General features: G+C 38.4%; 1 protein-coding gene across 2 annotated transcripts; it reads left to right on the plus strand.

The window, feature by feature from the left end:
• Positions 1-408: 408 nt before the first annotated feature.
• Positions 409-20,190, plus strand: LOC120635116 (T-complex protein 1 subunit eta). Of its 2 annotated transcripts, XM_039906038.1 has the most exons (14): positions 409-505; positions 2,640-2,738; positions 4,113-4,208; positions 4,693-4,758; positions 6,042-6,117; positions 6,910-7,021; positions 7,653-7,786; positions 8,927-9,102; positions 10,468-10,622; positions 10,878-11,047; positions 14,575-14,709; positions 16,084-16,272; positions 18,269-18,393; positions 18,999-20,190. In XM_039906038.1, the coding sequence occupies exons 1-14, from the start codon at positions 503-505 to the stop codon at positions 19,092-19,094; spliced, it is 1,632 nt and encodes a 543-aa protein (XP_039761972.1). In that variant the 5' UTR covers positions 409-502; the 3' UTR covers positions 19,095-20,190. The 2 variants fall into 2 exon arrangements, with proteins under 2 accessions (XP_039761972.1, XP_039761971.1); XM_039906037.1 differs by lacking the exon at positions 409-505 and having other exon boundaries at positions 2,613-2,738.
• The last annotated feature ends 2 nt before the right edge of the window (positions 20,191-20,192 follow it).

The following is a 20,192-nucleotide window of genomic DNA, read 5'->3' on the forward strand; positions in this document are numbered from 1 at the left end:
AAGTCGCTATGACATCTTAACAAACATCATTATATAACAGCTAATATACAGAAAACATAATAAAATATATACTAAAACCTTCTGCACGAGTCACTGTTATATAGAGACAAAGCTATTCAATCGTTCAATTCATTTATTTTAGTATGAACTAATTTAGTTTTAGTATATTGACACGATAGTCAAATTATATTATAAGTCATTGTGAATTTAATTTATTAAATAACTTATTATTTAACTCGTTTATTTGTATACCACATCATTAATATATTCAAAAAAAGCAAAACCAAGGAAGGATCAGAATACATAGGCGGCCTTATTGCTTAATAGCGGTTTAAATAATTTTATTCCAGTTTCAAACCACAATCGATAGCACAATTTTTACTTATGCAAGCACTGAGCTGTCAAATGTCACGTTTAAAAAATCATTTGATTGTGACTTTCGTCTATACTCATTTCAGTTTGTCTGTGGAATTGTTTTGGTACTGAATTACGAGATTTGAAAATGGTAAATTAATTCAATTTTTGTATTAACATCTGCAGTAATTATATCCATGAAATATGTTAAAAGCATTCTTAATTGTATGATTTTTCTAACTAAAAACATATTTCATCCGCAACTAGTGTATTTTTCGCTAAAATTAAGTTCAAAACTAAAGGTTATTTCAGGAGCAAGATTGGTAGTAAACTCATCACAACTCTTGAATAAAATTTTAAGTGTAATTTAATATTGTCGGCTTTATCAGTAGAGGACTTCTAAACATAAGATTTGTTGTTTACATACCAAAGTTATTTTTGACAAAATATTCCTATGACTAATGAAGATTTTAAAAATAGGATTTATTAGTGGATTTCTGCTTTAAACTGATATATATTTATTTAAAATATCTATTTTGATCACAAATAAGTGTTCCATGTACGTATTGCGAGTTTAAATTAGCAATTGTTATAGAAAACAATTGAAATACGCACCAGGTGTCCACTAAAGAATTCAACTTCACTGGCACAGTGGCGCTATGATCTTATTTGCTTTGACCTCCCAGGGTATGATCCCGAAGGAGGCAATTCGGAATATTATAATATCTGAATTTTATCGGGGAGGCTAAAGTCGGGGCCTAGTTACCAGTGTACCGCCAGAGAGACACCGCAAAGCGATTTAACGTTCCGGTACGATGATGCGTGGAAAACGGTTAGGGGTTTAATATGACAGGTCATACACCTTTTTTTTTTTTTTTTTTGATGGGGTGCAATTTTAAAAGATACCCAATTCTCTGTGGGAGAATTTGGGTTCTGTGGGATTTCTAGCCACTTAAACCCCTCGGTAGCCATCCTCAGTACATAATGGGAGGCTCTGGGGTCTCCTAGGAACGCACCGGTGCCTCCCTTGCACAACGCTTATAGCTCGTCCCGGAGATTTTTGATTCCTGATTTCCTGTAGGTACGTCACTTTGTCTTCCCAGGGTCGTAAGTAGAGGTGATGACGTGACTACTAGTCCCCCTCAGACCGTTATCTACCCTGATGTCCCTTTGTCTGGAACTATTGAGCAGGTGAATGAGCGTGGTTAGCACCAGCTCTCGGGCGCTGTCATACCCCTATCAGCTCCATAGCCTGTATCATCACAGCATTCAAATGTGTCTTAAAACCTAACCTTTAATTAAATTGCTCCAGTGTGGTATACATGGCTAGAACCCTCAGCTTTGGTTTTCATCATCATCATAGCCTTGCGTAAAGCTGGAGTAAAGGCCTCTATCAACAAGAGGGTTTGCCGATAATCACCATGCTGTGCAGATGGTTTGGTGATCAGAGTAGATAGTAGATAACGTCCGCGATACAGGGGTCATTTGTGGGATTGAGTATACGCCTTATAATATGATTCCTAAGGTAATTGCGGACCTACCAATACATAAATTTGAAGAATATGTTAAAACACATTTATTACAGTGAGGTTACTATACAATTAATGAATTTCTTAATGACAACGTTGCTTAGAAGCATCCGGCTTCACTTTCATCTCTCACAAGATAGAAAAATGAATCTTAAAATGTATAATGTAAATTGTTGATGTTGGAAAAGAGCAACTGCTAAGTTTCTTGCCGGCTTCTTCTCGGTAGAATCTGCCTTCCGAACCGGTGGTAGAGTCACTACAAACAGAAAGACTTGATGTTTCAAAAGTGTGTATATTAGGCCTACTTGAAATAAATGAATTTTGAATTTGATACATCGAGGACCCTGCTGCCCGTCCTCTGGTATATTCCCTTATTTACTGTGTGCAACACCCACAGAATAGGGTGACAACTGTATTCCGATCTGATGTTACCACACCGTATTAGTAGTTTTATGTTCATGAACATAGTTATTGCTGTCATCTCACTACCATGAGCACCATTTTATGTAATGTACTCATTAAAGGTGCTATTTATCGAAGACAAAAATGATTGACATAAGAATTCAATGTCCTAATCCCTGAAATAAGTTTATTGGCGACTGCCAGCAACCAGACATGCATTTGTTCTTTTAATTCCACACTAAATAAGGTACATACTTGGTGCGAACTTAGGCATTTTCTCAGTGTTACACATTAACAATAACCAAGAATTTGTGTTCCAATTTAGTAATGAACCAATCAATTGTGTTGTTACAGCAACCACAGATTCTGGTTCTGAGGGAGGGGACGGACCAGTCCCAGGGGAAGCCGCAGCTGATATCGAACATCAACGCCTGCCAGATTGTCGTGGATGCTGTAAGTTCTTTGGCTTGTATTTCAACATTCCTTATTATCCATCCAGCATGTGTTACCATTTAGAACAAGAAGGGCATGGCTGAAGACCTCAATGTTGGCCCTAAATCATTTCAGATATAACTTCAATATTTCAATAATATTGCTCAAAATGCGGGTAGGAAATTGTCTTACATTTCAGGCGATAGGATAATTCCAAAGCGTTATGAGGGATTTCTGACACACAATAGAATAGCTGGTGTATTTTATCAAGAATCCCAAGTGTATTTTATCAAGAATCCCAAGTGTATTTTATCAAGAATCCCAAGTGTATTTTATCAAAAATCCCAAGCGTAGTCTGGGTTTAATGGTTGTCCAAGACCAAGGCACCATAACCCTTGCATTGAATACTATACTATTCATTGTCATTATCAATGTCTGACCTGGTTTAATATAAATAAATAAATATACTATGACAATACACACATTGCCATCTAGCCACTAAAGTAAGTGTGTTATGGTGAGATGACTGATGAATATTTTTATAATAATAATAATAATAATCAATATTCTTCTCTTCTTCTCAGTCGGTTCGCTCTTGTCAGAGCGGTCGTGGTCGTCATTTAAGGGTTGTGGCACGCTTAACTATTCGTCGCCACTCCTCTCTGGCAGCTGCCTTTCTAGCACACTCATGTAAGGGGACAGCCACTGCAGCCTTTATTTGGTCAGCCCATCTCATGGGCGATCTTCCGCGTGATCTGGTGCCCTCGATTCTTCCTTGGACAACCAGACGTTCATATAATAATCAATATATTCAATGCATAATACACATAAATACTTCTACAATGTGTAACCAAATTACGAAATCATGCTGAATAGGCATATTTATTTTTCCTTACCTACAATTGTTTTTATTTGTTAAAAACATTCTAAGTGTTTACTTATGACAACCCTATTGAAGACAAAAGACCGACACGTGCACAGTACGTATGTGACAGACGTACTAATAAAGTGGCAGGAGTCATGTGATTTTAATTTAGCATGTGATGTTAGGGCTGTATCTGATTTCTTTCAGTGAAAACTATGGCAGTTGTTTACTCCAAAACTATTAGGTTTTCGGTTTCACAGATAAGTCTCAAACAGAGATTATTTAGGTTTTCATTTACACATTGTAAATGAAACTGCCACACCCCAGGTCAGCCCAGTACCATCTTAGTCACTGGCTAACTTGTAAATGGAATGAAAAAATATTAGGTAATACACTTAGCTTGGCTCCTAAGGGATATCCAGTTATATGAAATAGCCTTTCTAACCTTTCTTGGCTTGTAGCTCCAGTTACAAGTATGTTCAAACAAACAAAAAAGAGTTTCTCCATCCTCAGTTTCCTTTTTCCACCAGGTACGCACAACGTTGGGCCCTCGCGGCATGGACAAACTGATTGTGGACCACAATGGCAAGGCTGTCATATCAAACGATGGTGCCACCATAATGAAGGTATTGCATTTATTTAATTTTAAATAGAATTCAATCACCCAGAGCTTTCTAGGGTCACCCATGTTGATAAAATTCACTCACCCAGCAATGTCTATGATAAATTTTATACACGTTTTCATCCCCCATTGCACTGCAGCTTTGATACCTCTATATCTCAGGTTATGTATGGGAGGATTATTGATTTTTTCAATTTCATTATTACTGATGACTATTGGATTTCATTGATTTTTTAAACTCATCTTTGCTATATTAGGAACACTTGCACATAATTTCACGTTTTTATTCTGAGATACAACTCTATTTTACTATTCTCCTATGTTTAGGTTTATACACAATCCAATTCACACGCTATTCTAAAGCAAAGCATGCAAAGTATAGCTTTGGTTGATGTTTGAGTTTTATATACTAGACTTAATAAAATTCATAGCATACTTTCTATATTAATATATAAAAAGAAAATACCCATCTTTATTTTTTCTTTCAGCTCTTGGATATAGTTCACCCGGCCGCTAAGACCCTGGTAGATATCGCCAAATCACAGGATGCCGAGGTAAATAAATCTTATATATATATAAAAATCTTGTGGATTGTGTGTTTGTGGTAGTACTCATTGGAAACTGATTTTTATGCATTTTTATTGCTCAGTTAATTGGTGATAAGTCAGTGGTTTGTGGTGGTGGGAAGATGAATTTAAGGCTACAGCAGGAAAAATTATGTCAAGCCTGATTGGAGGCCTTTTCCAAAGGGCACAGAGATTAGTTCCGCATAGTTATGAAACATATTTTATAATTACAATTCGATGGAATTAAGCGTATGTATCCATTCCTTTGAAAAGATCGTACTCTAATGACTTTTGAACCATGAAAGGCTCCGGTGAGCCTATCGATGTTCATATCAAATGCTCTGTTGAGCGATATATATCATGATTTTGGGTAAGTAAATCCCAATTCTAATGTGTGAATTGTATAAGGATTTTGCTGGCTTTCCTTAATATTGCCCAAACTGTGGTTGGAGATAGATAGAGGACGGAACTTTTTAGATCTACAACTAAATTTAATGCCACATCAAAAAACAAAATCAAACGCAGACGAAGTCGCGGGCAACAGCTAGTACACATATAATTTGGATATTATTTCCGCTTTTGCGCCAGTGATCTGAGAGTTGATAGAGCTGTGGGAGAAGATAATTTTTTATCCTTTCCCTGGGGAGATAATTGTCTCCTGCCCATGTTTGCCGTGCTGGGCTAGCACAGGCAAGAGACTGAAATTATATTAGAAGTTTACCCCCGTTTACATCTTTCCCTGGGGAGATAATTGTCTCCTGCCCATGTTTGCAGTGCTGGGCTAGCACAGGCAAGAGACTGAAATTATATTAGAAGTTTACCCCCGTTTACATCTTTCCCTGGGGAGATAATTGTCTCCTGCCCATGTTTGCTGTGCTGGGCTAGCACAGGCAAGAGACAGAAATTATATTAGAAGTTTACCCCCATTTACATCTTTCCCTGGGGAGATAATTGTCTCCTGCCCATGCTAGCTGTGGAGGTGTGATATCTGCTTGGTCAATATAAAAAAAAATGTTTAGGAGCAGTTTTAACAATGTGCAGCCCATTTGTTACTTGACCGATGCATTCACTTGCACTAAAATGTATGAATCGTGGCCAATGTCCTTTCTCTCGGTGCAAAATACTCCAGGTCGCATAAAATGATTATAAACACGGATCCAATTTCCCAATTGTGTTGAGGACACCCATAATATATGATTTATATTTATAAATTCATACATCTTTAATAACTTTATTAGTGGAAGTTATTAAAAAGCATTCCATCGTTGCAGGTCGGCGACGGTACCACTTCAGTGGTGATCATAGCTGGTGAGCTTTTGAAGAGGCTGAAACCTTTTATAGAGGAAGGCAAGTATTCCTTCTTTTGAACCGCTGAGTTTCTTGCCGGCTCTTCACGGTTGAATCTGCCTTCCGAACCGGTGGTATAACCTGGTGGAGTCACTATAAACAGACTGACTTGACATTTCAAAAGTTAGTAACTGGGGCTACTTGAAATAAATGAATTTTGAATTCTGAACCCCCGTCGCAAAACCGAGGGGGTTGTTTTCGATTCCCGCAACTGAAAAATATTTGTGTGATGAGCATTAATATTTTTCAGTTTCTGTTTGTCTGTTTTTTTTTAATTTTTTATGTATATTATTCATAAAAATATTCATCAGTCATCTTAGTACCATAAGACAAGCTGGGCTTGCTTTGGGGGGGCTAGATGGCCATGTGTGCATTGTCGTAGTATATTTTTATTTATTTATTGCATCGTATTTCCCAAACTGAAGAAACGCTTTTGTTTTGTTTGAAAGGCAAGGTAGTCGAAAGTTTTCTTATCTATGTTTAGTTAAAATCGGTCCAAGATGGCCGCCTCCATAAAATGGTTGATTTCGTATTTTTTTTACAACTAATACGATATAGATATCAAATGAAAGGCTTGACTAGTAGAATACTATGACAAATATAAAATCCAAGATGGCCGCCACCGCAAAATGGCGAATTACAGATTTTTTACAACTCCCTCGATATGGGTACCAAATTAAAAGACTTGAATGCTAGAATAATGTACACTATTCTAAAAGTTGTGGGCTTATAAATAAATGAAGCAATTAAATATATTGGAAAAAAAGAAATAGAATAATTATGTTATTTCAGGCGTGCACCCGCGTATTATTGTACGAGCCGTCCGCAATGCTGGAAGATTGGCTGTGGAGAAAGTGAAGGAGTTATCTGTTAAAGTTGAGAGCAAATCTCCCGAGGAACAGAGGTAAATTTACTATATGCAATAATTTTTAGGGCTTTAGGGTTATTGGACCGTCTGTCTGTCTTGGCAGCGATCTTGTGGTGGTCTCACATTACCAAACTAGATGGCGCCACCTGTCTATGGTTACCGATTTATGTTTGTATAATAAAGAGATATGTATGATATGAAGCTAGGTTATGAATTGCTCTAACTTCATAGCTATATTTTAATTTGACTGTGAGATGGTGGTAACAAAATAAAAACACGGCTAAGTTTGTTGTGGGCTCGTAGACCAGGGCGCGCTTGGAACCCACCTAGTTATGATGATAGCTATCACCATCACCTAACATTAATGGTAACATGATTTGTGTATGAACGCTTCATAACTCTGCCTGTGATAAATACTATAAAAATTTTAGAATATTTGTTTTTTTTTTTAATTTTTGTAAAAAAATAGGCTGGGTTATGAGAAACTTAACTATGTAATTCGCAATCTATATAGTATATCTATATGCAATGATTAAAATAATCGGATCCAATTTCCGGAAAAAGAAATGTGGAAAGAAACGAAAAATGAGTTTTTTTTAATCATACTATCAAATAAAAGCTGTACCGTTTACGATGAAACTGATAAAATATCATTTCCCTTCACCAGAGAGCTATTACGTAAGTGCGCTTCCACCGCGATGTCATCGAAGTTGATACACCAACAGAAGGACCACTTTTCCAAGATGGTGGTAGACGCTGTGCTGTCATTGGATGCCCCTTTGCTGCCCTTGGATATGATTGGTCAGTAACATTTTTATCACCACTAGAAACACTTTACGGGTCTCCTCCCACAATGAGTAGGGGTTAAGGCCAAGGTCCAACAAGCTGGCCCAGTGCGGTTTGGTGGATTCCACACGCCTTTTGAGAACATGGAGAATTCTCAGGTTTCCACCCGATGTTTTTTTTCACAGATGAAAGAAGTGATATTTTTATTAATGCACATAACATTGAAAAGTTACTTTTGCATATGCTATAAGCAATTAAGTTAAATATGCAATTATGTTCTGTGTTAACCTAAAAAAAGATCTTAATCAGCTGTTCCGTACAAGGTTCGAGAACACACTATAAAGTCTGGTCTAAGAAGAAGCCCACAAAAACTTAGCTGTGTGTTCTTTTTGTTACATTAAGTCAGGAAACACTTCCAATAGCAGGTCAATTGTAGCAAAGGTCACTAGGATACAAAATGGTTGATCCTAAAGTATCGCTTAGATGTTACTTTTCTCTCAAAGTAGAGACTTGCGCACGCCCGTATATCCAATGCGTTAATATTAGAGGTCAGTGACCTGACTCACGTCCCACCGCTCAGAGGTCTACTCCCATCTGTGGGACACAGTACCGAGTTCGAATTACTAAACGAACAAATAAACTTATCAACTTCACCTCTATTGAACATATTCAGAGGCACTAATGAGGTGGGAGGGGCTTAAATAGACTAGGTGGGGGTAAAGGTATAAAACGCGACACATTTGGCGAATTTTTCACTTCACAAAGTCAACATCTCCTGATGATGCTCCGGTTTCGGAGCGAAACGTGCGTAGAGGGTGTATTGCCGAGGATCTGTTTGTTGTGGAGTATAAGGATTGAAGAAATTATAAATTACACCACACATATTCTCCTGCTTTTCGCGGAGTATAGCAAATTAAGCTTAATCTTGATAATATATCATGGATTTCCGCAAAGTAATCCTGTACGCCTGCTTCTATACAACACAGTACCGAGTGTTAACACTAAAAAGCCTATGATTACAAAAAATGGATCCAATTTCTGAAATGGATATGTAGATGGAAATGATAGTAGATATGAGGCTTTCTTATCTATGTACAATGTAATGTTGGTTAAAACAATTGGTGAAACTTAAAATAAAAAAAATCTCCGTACTAGGCATCAAGAAGGTGACAGGAGGTGGTCTGGAAGATTCCTTCCTGGTAGCGGGCGTCGCTTTCAAGAAGACATTCTCGTATGCTGGGTTTGAGATGCAGCCGAAGAGCTATGATAACTGCAAAATTGCACTCCTCAATATCGAGCTGGAACTCAAAGCTGAGAGGGATAATGCAGAGGTGAGTGTTCAGTCTTATTACGTTATACTAGCTGCGCTCAGTGTTACCAGTGGGGCATAACTCTGCACATAATAGGGATCTGGACTTCTATACTTTTTTTTAACCTTTTTTTTACCTTTTTTTTTTACCTTTTTTTACCTTTTTTTTTCCTTTTTTTTTTCCTTTTTTTTTTCCTTTTTTTTTTTCCTTTTTTTTTCCTTTTTTTTCCTTCCCGGCTGGTGCAATTGGGGAATTCATAATTTCTGTATTTTCTCTTCTCTGCCCTGCTCTGGGAGGTTTTGGCCGTGGCTAGTCGCCACCCTACCGATAAAGACGTGCCGCTACGCGATTTTGAGTTCCGGTGCGTTGTCGCGTAGAAGCCGATTAGGGGTATGACAACCATACTCCCTAACAGGTTAGCCCGCTACCATCTCGGTCCGCATCGTCGCTTACCACTAGGTGAGATTGCAGTCAAAAAAAAAAGTGTTATAAATTAATAATTTACAGTGTTTAATATACCCAAAAATAGACTCGAAAAATCTCGACTCTAAAGAGCTCGACTCGAAAGTTTTCAAGACAATTTGATAAACACCAGTCTTATTGTGTTAAAAAATATCTCATAATGGCTTAGTCGTTATATCTTGTTAAAACTATGACATAGTATTTAAAACAGAGTCAGTGTCGGTGAAGCGGTGATAGCGTAGTGGGTGGAACTTTGGCTTAACTTTCGGGGAGCCGAGTTCGAATCCAAGCACGCAACTCTAACTATTTTAAGTTATATGCGTTTTATTGCTATAACTGTGGAAGAAAAATATCCTGAAGAAACCTGCATGCCTTAGGGTTCTCCATAATGTTTTTAAAGGCGAAGTCCACCATTTACTTGGCCAGCGTATTATCATCATCATCATCATAACTTCAACCAATCAACGTCCACAGCTGGACATAGGTCTTTTGTAGGGAGTTCCACAATACACGGTCCCGGGCCGCTTGCCTCCAGCGGCTCCCAGCGACTCGCCTGATGTCATCTGTCCACCTCGTTGGGGGCCGACCTACGCTGCGTTTACCGGTACGGGGTCGCCATTCCATCGCCCTAAGACCCCAACGTCCATCGGTTAGCTCAGACTATGCGCCCCGCCCATTGCCACTTCAGCTTCGCGACTCGCTGAGCTATGTCGATAACTCTAGTTCTTCCACAGATCACCTCATTTCTGATTTGATCACGTAGAGATCCTAACATCGCCAGCTGAGTGTCTCTGAACCTACTTATGAGCGTGTCAGCGTGTTATACTATGGCCTAACCCCTTCTCATTGTGGGAGGAGACCCGTGCCCTTAAGTGGGTGGGTAATGGATTGTTAAGGTGATAATCAGTGTAATTTGTTTTCCAGGTCCGCGTGGACAACGTCAAAGAGTACCAGAAAGTGGTGGACGCGGAGTGGCAGATCCTGTACGACAAGTTGGCGCTGTTGCACGCCAGCGGAGCCAACGTTGTGCTGAGCAAGCTGCCCATTGGAGACGTTGCCACCCAGTACTTCGCCGACCGGTGAGCTTCTATGAGACCCTAGTACAATAGGCATTATTTTTTTTGATTTTTTTTAATTCCATTAAAAGAAAGTGTGTTTTGACAGTGCAAGGAGACGAAAATATTGACACAAATGAAAAATTCATCAACAATCAACACACTTATACTAAAAATGTACCTGTCGTTTTTATCCGTTGCATCCATGTTTGAAATCGCAACGATTCTAAAGTGGTCTCACTTCAAAAAACTTAAAGTAACAGAGTGAATGTTCCCCAGCGACATGTTCTGCGCGGGCCGCGTGACGGAGGAGGACTTGCGCCGCACGCAGAGGGCGTGCGGCGGCGCCGTACTCAGCTCCGTGCGGGACATGAAGCCAGATGCTCTGGGCCACTGCGCCGAGTTCTCCGAGCGGCAGGTGGGCGGCGAGAGATACAACATATTCACCGGTGGGTGTACATGTTATAATTATTTTATTATTTATTTATACTCTTTATTTGCACACAAATAAAAATACAGAAGAAGAATAAAAGAAAACACAGACAGAAGAAGTATACAAAAGGCGGCCTTATCGCTTTGTAGCGATCTCTTCCAGGCAACCTTAGGATAAGGAAAACAAAAGGATAACATACTGCAGGTTGTGCATATTAAAAAAAAATATATACTAATAACTATATACTAATACTTAAACTAGATTACACAAATAAAATAATACATAATATATTAAATATTAAAAAATAAAAAAATAATAATAAACGAATATATACTATAACATATAATAAATACATTAACAACAGTAAATACTATTACAAGTCGTCTTCAATGTAAACTATAGTGGTTTTTGACCGCTTTCTTAAAAATACAAAGTGACTTAGACTGCCTTATGTCGATTATATATAATGTACCTTGCGTGGCAAAAAAAACCTAATAAAGTCAAAACCGTTTATTGCGACAGCGTTTAGAACAACATAACGGTTAAATTGACCAAAATCAAAGGTCCCGGCTGAATGCTATATGACCGCCTTATCGGAAACCATTGGTTTTTACGACAGTGTTTACTACGACATACCGCATTAAGTGACCACATTTGGTTAATGTTTTCGGAAAATTATATCTGTAGAACGACCGGTTCAGCTGTATCGTAAACAATTTGAATAGGTAACAGTATCCACATCTGGCACAGTGTAATGATCAATGGCTATTATCGTAAAAGTAAACAAAGTTTAGGGTCTTTTATAATTCTGACAAACAAAGCACATGCATGCCGTAGCCTCAAGGCCCGCTTCGTCATATCTCTTAAGTCAGTTTGTTACTTATCTTTGCACAAGACGCACCAAAACATATTGTTGAGTTAACTATGGAAATTGTAACATGTCGCAAAAAAGAAAACAAATCAATATCGAAGAAAAATCGCGTATTACATACATGTAGTATCTTTCCTATTAATACCTGTCACCGGTTGTTACAACTATCGGTTTTTACGACTAAATATGAGTAGTCCCTTCGATGTCGTTATAACAGATTTTGACTGTACTTTTAAATAAAACATGTCACAGAATTACGAAACGATATTGAAGGATCATCGTATCAACCCTTTACCGGCCCACTACAGGGCTCGGGTCTCCTCCCACAGAAGGGGAGGGGAGAAGGGTAGTAGTCCACCACGCTGGCCTCGTGCGGATTGGTGGACTATATTGAAGGATGCATAAGGAATCGCCCTGTAAAATTATATTTATTTTTCCATACAAACGACTTCAAAGCATTCTAAATTTTTACTTATAAACAAATATAAATATAATAAATATACTACGACAATACACACATCGCCATCTAGCCACAAAATAAGCGTAGCTTGTGTTATGGGTACTGAGAATATTTTTTTTTATGAATATAATACACATAAATACTTATACAGATAAACACCCAGACACGGAAAAACATTCATGTTCAACACACAAACATTTTCCAGTTGTGGGAATCGAACCCACGACCTTGGACTCAGAAAGCAGGGTCGCTGCCCACTGCGCCGCTCGGCCGTCGACACAAGATCGAAGATCGATAAAAGATCGGCACGTTCATATAACCTACGCTACGCGACGCGTACGTGTTCATTATCTTCACTCCATCTCTATCTCAAAGGAGACAGAGATATAACGCTTACTCGCTCCACGCTCCAATGCGAGATATGCAATTCATATTATACTAATATTGGAAACCCCCTTTTCCCAGGTTATGGCAATGAAAATACGCTTTTCGGTGAGATACATATGGAAATAATTATAGTACTTTTGTAGATTAGGGCCACGAGTTTTCGCATTAGCGGTGCGACAGGCGATCAAAATGTACCTGAATAAATACTATACTAGAATGCTTGGCATTCTGAGGTAAGATTTTCTACCTACGTTAACTTGTTCGTTTGCGTGGGAGTAAACTACGATTTATATAGTATTGAAATAGCGCCATCTAGTGACAGAACGGTTGCCCAGTGTAAATAAATAAATAAATACACTACGACAATACACACATCGCCATCCAGCCCCAAAGTAAGCGTAGCTTGTGTTATGGGTACTAAGATGACTGATGAATATTTTATGAATAATATACATAAATACTTATAATATACAAATAAACACCCATACACTGAAAAACATTTATGCTCATCACACAAACATGTTCCAGTTGTGGGACTCGAACCCACGTCCACGGACTCGGAAAGCAGGGTCGTTGCCCACTGCGCCAGTCGGCCGTCAAAGTAGATGGCGCTTCCTCAACCCAAATAAATCGTTAACTTTCACACAATCGAATAAGTTAACTTAGGTAAAAACTCTATCTCCTCGAAAAAATATATACCTATATACAAAATTAATTTTGTTGCAAGTAGGTAAGCATTATAGAAAAGTCAAGTATGTCTGTTTGTAGTGACACTACCACAGGTATACGTTTTAGTAGTACCTAATACTCTTTGTGACAGAGCTCAAGTTGGTGGCCCTAAGATCGTAGATTATTCGGTATTTTAGTATATGTTCGGTATTTTCATTCTATGTAGTTTTATTGTCATTATCATAAACAGCCTATAATTAGTGATGTGCATAGAGGGTATGCACAGAGTATGCAGATGATATAAAATGAAGGAAGTCTCCAGTATGAGTTATAAATACTTAAGGGTAGGCTTTTCATAACTCTTACAATGCCTTTTCTTAAGTTTTTTATAACTCGTACTGGAATAATATAATAACGTCTGAATAGTCAAAGTCAAAAATATCTTTATTCAAGTAGGCCATAGGTGGCACTTTTGATGCGTACATAAGAATTACTACCGTGTAGTGAGATGATGGCGATAACCACATTCGTAAACTTAAAACTAAAGCTACGAGGGTTCCAATCACGTCCTGGTCTAAGAAGAAGCCCAAAACAAACTTAGCCGAATGGTTTTTTTTTTGTTGTCACCATCTCACAATGTCACTTAAAATTATTAGAAGAGCAACCTGGTTAGAGCAATTATTCACAGCCAAGCTTTTTTATCGATTACGTAGTCCTTTATACTTATTTAATACATATACACGCCACTGACTATAACAGTCCACTGTTGGACTCGAGGCCTCTCCCAATAGTCACCACGCTGGGCAGACGGGTTGGCGATCGCAGTTTACGGTAGTGGTAGCAAAGAGATCGCTGCTTGGTCTCTGTTATATTCCCTTAATCGCTTCGTACAAACTTATTCTGATTAGCCGTCACCAAAACGGCATGTAGTTTGCTATAATAAACAACTTGTTGCCAGCGGAACCCTAGAAATGAACAAAAAAAAAACTACCACAGTTAAATTCTACCACAGCGGTAGATTGAATAAATAAGTAATAAGGGATCCCTAAAAAGCAACAACAAAAACCTGTTGAAACCACTGCGGTAGATTGTATAAATAAGTAATAAGGCGATGATGCACGTTACACATATGCTCATGGCAACCGCAATGTTCCAGGATGCCCAGCCGCGAAGACCTGCACCCTGATACTCCGCGGGGGGTCGGAGCAGTTCCTGGAGGAGACTGAGCGCTCCCTGCACGACGCGATCATGATCGTTCGCCGCACCATCAAGAATGACGCCGTTGTGGCCGGTAAGTCAGAACTGCTCCAACTATATCTTATAATATTGTCGCCGGTATGACGACGACAGCCGACGGCGACCGACACGGGCCGAACGGAACGCGGCGCCACTGGTGCAGTGACAACTATTGGACATTAATTCCGAGAAAGCAATACCATTTGAATTTTGAACGTACGAACGTAAGCGACGTAACGTTTTTATGAACTGTCGCGCTTTTTTTTAAAGTTAATCTACATCTTTCAACAATGTAAAATCATCTTTAACATTTTATGTTTGTATAATCATCGTATTTAATTAAATATCCAACATATATATATATAAAGCTGAAGAGTATATTTGTTTGTTTGTTTACTCAACTGTTTTTTTTTTTTAAGTCAGATGGCCCACCTGATGGTAAGTGAAGGACCATCGTCTATAAACAGATCAACACTTCACAGGGCATGCAAAGAGCCCACCCTGCGCCCTTAAATTTGAGGCGTAGGTGTTAGCCTCATAACCACGCCCTTCAGGAAATTTAATGTTTAATTTTGTAATGTTCTCAAAATCAGACGAATGAAACCAAAACATAAAATCTTTAAACATAATTTTTCTTTATAAATGAACCAATGAATATTATATTTTTCCAGGTAAATAATAATTACAAACTAAAATTAATATTTACAATAAATACAAGCCGTCTAACCGTTCACTTATGGGCATAGTACCAGAAATGCTGGCGCTATTGCCCCTTTGAATTGCTAGACTTAGCCGTTAATCTAAATAAGCGCCAGCTCATGGGTCATGGGTCACCAGACGTAAGGACAATTATTTTTTAAAACATAATAAAATAAACAACTTCAAAATCTTCTGATCTAAAATCACGCAAAATCATCTACATTTATGAAGTAGAAGATAAATAAAAAAAGTTGTATTGCAATATATATACCTATTATAAAAAATAAAATAGAAAAGTCCTATTATGGTATAAAGCACTACGTAAACCATTAAAAAAGCTTGGGTGTAAATTATTGCTCTAACCAGGTTGCTCTTCTAATAATTTAAAATGACATTGTGAGATGGTGATAACAAAAAAAAAAAAACACCCGGCTAAGTTTGTTGTGGGCTTCTTCTTAGACCAGGACGCGTTTGGAACCCACGTAGCTTTAGTTTTAAGTTTACGAATGTGGTTATCGCCATCATCTCACTACCGTGTGGTTCTTATGTACGCATCAAAAGTGCCACCTGTGGGCCTGGTACCCACAAGCCTACCGATAAGCCTGAGCCTACTTGAATAAAGATATTTTTGACTTTGACTTTGACTTTAAAAGACCCTGACGCTGAATAATGTATAGTACTGTATGTTTCCCCAAAATAAATAAATAAAAAAAATAAAACACTTGCGCAGGTGGCGGTGCTATCGACATGGAGCTGTCAAAACACCTCCGCGACCACTCGAAGACCATCGCCGGCAAGGAGCAACTGCTGATAGCGGCCGTGGCGCGCGCGTTTGAGTCCATACCGCGGCAGCTGTGCGACAACGCGGGCTTCGACGCCACCAACCTGCTCAACAAGTTGCGCCAGAAGCACCACCAGGGTACGTTCCGACCACCCATGGTGCAGCTGCGGTTTCGATTCCCGGCTGGGGCGTTTTGGGAATTAATTAATTTAATTTAATTGAAACATCTTTATTGCGTAAAGAAAAATATACTTAAAAAAAAATTAGAAGCAAAAGGCGACCTTATCACTAAAAGAGATCTCTGCCAGAAAACCTTAACGATAGGAATATACATTATTATGTACTGGCTGACTACTGGCTTCTGTATCCGACCCTTGATCCAACAACCAAGCGAAAGCATCTTAAGATATTTTTATAATTTTTTATTAGGGTTTTAACCTACACTTGGAGGAATTATCAATTTTATAAATTTAAAATGCACATAAAAATTTACAGTCGCTATAAGATTGATGTGAAAGGCATATACTAATTTCCGGCAACGACGGTAGGAGAGCCGTAGCTTAATTGGTGAAAGCGCTCAGGCCGCGATTGCCCGAGAGTTGCAGGTTCAAATCCTGTCGGTTCCGAAAATTTTTATATGCATTTTAAATTTAAGCTTCTTAAGATGTTGGTCGAAGCATTTCGCGAGAAAACCATTGAGTGAAACGACGCTCGGAACAACTCAACTCGACTCAACATTCCACATGGCGGTGATCTCGTGAGCAAGGTCCAAGATGATATAAGTGTTTATTATTATTTCCGAATTTTCTTTGATCTGGTTGTGGAGGCTTCGGTAGTGGCTATTTACCAGCCTACCGATAATGACGTGCCGCTATCGGTACGATGTCGCGTTCAGACAGATAACAGATTTTATCATCATCATCATATCAACCGATTACCGGCCCACTACAGGGCACGGTTCTCCTCCCACGATTAGAACTGGTTAGGTTAGGCTAGCGGATATAACTTGGTTTATATATAACTTTTCACATATAACTGTTACTAACCGACCCGTGCAACTTCGTCTGCACCAAGTCGGTTATTACCGAAAAACACGAATAAAATTACATTTTCTAAAAATGAATCCTAGCTAGATCGATTTATCGCCCCCGAAACCCCCCTGTATACTAAATTTCCTAAAAATCGTTGGAGCCGATTCCGAGATTCAAATTATATATATATATATATATATATATATATATATATATATATATATATACTAGCTGACCCAAGCGCCATCTGTCGGGCTGATTGGTGAATCTTAACCATCCAGGGTGCCACCAAAACCCATACAGAAAAATTCATTCAAATCGGTCCAGCCGTATAGGAGGAGTTCAGTGACATACACACGCACACAAGAAATATATATATAAAGATGTATACAAGAATTGCTCGTTTAAAGATACAAGATATAACTTTCACATACAACTGTTAGGAATGTCTTATACCATAGAATAGGCATGATTATTAATTTTGAATAACTGCTTTTGTGATGTTCGGAAGTTTTTACTTGTAGCCAAAAAATATATTATTTTTGCACAAATTAGAGGTTTTGTTTGTGCAAAATTATTAATAAAAAAAATATTTCCCGCGAAAACGCTCGCCGTGTGTCACGGCCGCACTACTTACGTCATAGTTTAATTAGACTACTAGAAAGATTATTTAATTTTAATTTTGTGTTGATAATAATCTCAAAATAATTGATACACCTGCGAAGAGTTTTTAGATGGTACAAAATTATGTTTATATAGACGTGACGTCATTCGTCCATTTTTACCTGTCGGATTTCTAGACACGCTGTTGAGAACTTTAGGAAGAACTCTCAGACTCTCTGTCCTTCCGTTAGAGCAAGTAATATTTAAATTGCCTAAATTCAAAACGCACATAACTCTGAAATGTCAGTGGTGCATCCCAGGGATCAAAATTGGTCTGAAAGAAAGGACAGCCGAAGCGTTACCTACTATGCTATCACCGCTTATATCATTAGATAAATAGTATATTTAAGCAATTCTTCATTACTGTCATCATTCCTATTCCGCAAAGTAACGCATGCTTCTATTCAATATTCAATATTTTTTTTATGTTGATCGTACAGGCGAGGTGTGGTTCGGAGTGGACATACTAAAGGAGGATATCGCTGACAACTATCTGGCTTGCGTGTGGGAGCCCGCAGTGGTGAAGATCAACGCTATAACCGCCGCCTGCGAGGCCGCCGCACAGGTGAGGAGAATTTTTGCAATCCGAAATATCTACACTTATGTTGACGGCCGATTGGCGCAGTGGGCAAAGCTTTGTGTTCGATTCCCACAACTTGGAAATGTTTGTGCGATGAACATTAATGTTTATCAGTGGCTGGCTGTTTATTTGTATACTATGTTAGAATAAATATCCTACGCCAATACACACATCGCCATCTAGCCCCAAAGTAAGTGTAGCTTGTTAAATTTTTTATGAATAACATACATAAATAATTATAATTAATGGTATTTATGTATATTATTATAAAAAAATATTCAACAGTCTGCTTTGTACAGTGTCTTACTTTGGGGCTAGATGGCGATGTGTGTCGTAGTATGTTTTTTTATCTTTAAAGTTTTTTCATTTTGAGCAATTGGAATATCACTTGCTTGAACGGTGAAGGAAAACATCGTGAGGAAGAAACGTGCTTGCCTGAGAATTATCAAAGGTGTGTGGAGTCCACCAATCCGCACTGGGCCAGCGTGGTGGACTACGGCCTTAACCCCTGCTCATGGTGGGAGGAGACCCGTGCTCTGTAGTTGGAAGGCAATGGGTTGATGTGATGATGATGATATTTTTTCCCTCAGATCCTGTCGATCGACGAGACAATAAAGAACGTCAAGGGTGGAGGTGACATGGCACCCCCGCCGGGCCGCGGGATGGGACGACCTCGCATGGGCTAATGCCCCCAATTAGGCTACTTTCACCATAAGGACTTAACGTCATAACGGTCAACGGGCAGTTATTTCCAATTGATTTCCAAAAGAGTGGAATTCCAAAGGAAATAAGATAATTTACTATGCTATGACAAACTTGGGATGATAAATTCTGGCAGTTTGCGGTATCTTTACTTTTATTTGCTGTTTGTTAGTAACACAAAAACTCGAGATCGGACAGATTTGGCCGATTTAGACATTAAAATATTCATAGAAGTCTTTGGAAGGTTTCATCAATAGCCTATAACAGTCTACTGCTGGACTAAAAGCCTCTCCTAACGGGACGGTTTGCCTATAATCACCTCGCTTGGCAGACGGTGCGGTGATCTCAGTTGATGATAGTATTAGTACAGAGGATTCTGCTGTCCGTTCTCAGGATAAAGAGGTGAGAAAAATACGAAAACGACATATATATGTAATTCTTCTCTCGTTTGTGTGTTTATCACTTAATGCCCCCTAAACATCTGGACTTTTATTGATGAAATTCTTTGTGTATATTAGAATGGTTTGAAAACACAACTGGTGGCGCTGCTTTAAGGGGCAGGACGACGTCTGTCGAGTCACTAGTAATTAAGTACCTCATTCCTAAAGTGTCGAAATTATCATCCTAAATTGTTGTACTAAGCAGAGTCCTGCAATCATATACTGTACTAAACTCCATTTTTTCTAACTCGTGTTGTAATGAAACAACATTTTCGTTACTTTTCAGTGTAAAGTATGTTTAAAAAATTTATAAAAACTAGCGAAATAAAAGGAGATTTTCATAATGTAAGTGTTTTTATTATTTTCTTAATTTAAAATCAACATTACACTAAAAAGTAACTAAAAAATTTTGTTTATATTATAAGAGACGTAAGAAAAAATTTGCTATAAATAGTCAGTCCAATACAAAATCAAACAGAACAAGAGTGTAGTTAAATTTTTTACAGATAGCTCTGTGTTGAATCTGTAAAACTATGGAGGGTAGAGGTAAGGAGAGTCATCTGTGTAAATGAAAAAGTGTCGTCAAAATGTATTAAATTAGGATGGCGCCACATTTGCATCAGGGTAACTCTTAAAAGAAGC

This window comes from Pararge aegeria, chromosome 26, assembly GCF_905163445.1.
Source record: "Pararge aegeria chromosome 26, ilParAegt1.1, whole genome shotgun sequence".
In the NCBI taxonomy this organism is placed as follows: Eukaryota; Metazoa; Arthropoda; class Insecta; order Lepidoptera; family Nymphalidae; genus Pararge; species Pararge aegeria.

What these genes read in the sequence shown, in the direction of transcription:
- LOC120635116 (XM_039906037.1), top strand. Translation starts at nt 2,613, where the DNA reads ATGAACCAATCAATTGTGTTGTTACAGCAACCACAGATTCTGGTTCTG. An exon ending in GCCAGATTGTCGTGGATGCT is followed by an intron (nt 2,739 to 4,112) that starts GTAAGTTCTTTG and finishes TTTTTCCACCAG; the next exon opens with GTACGCACAACGTTGGGCCC. An exon ending in AAATCTCCCGAGGAACAGAG is followed by an intron (nt 7,022 to 7,652) that starts GTAAATTTACTA and finishes TCCCTTCACCAG; the next exon opens with AGAGCTATTACGTAAGTGCG.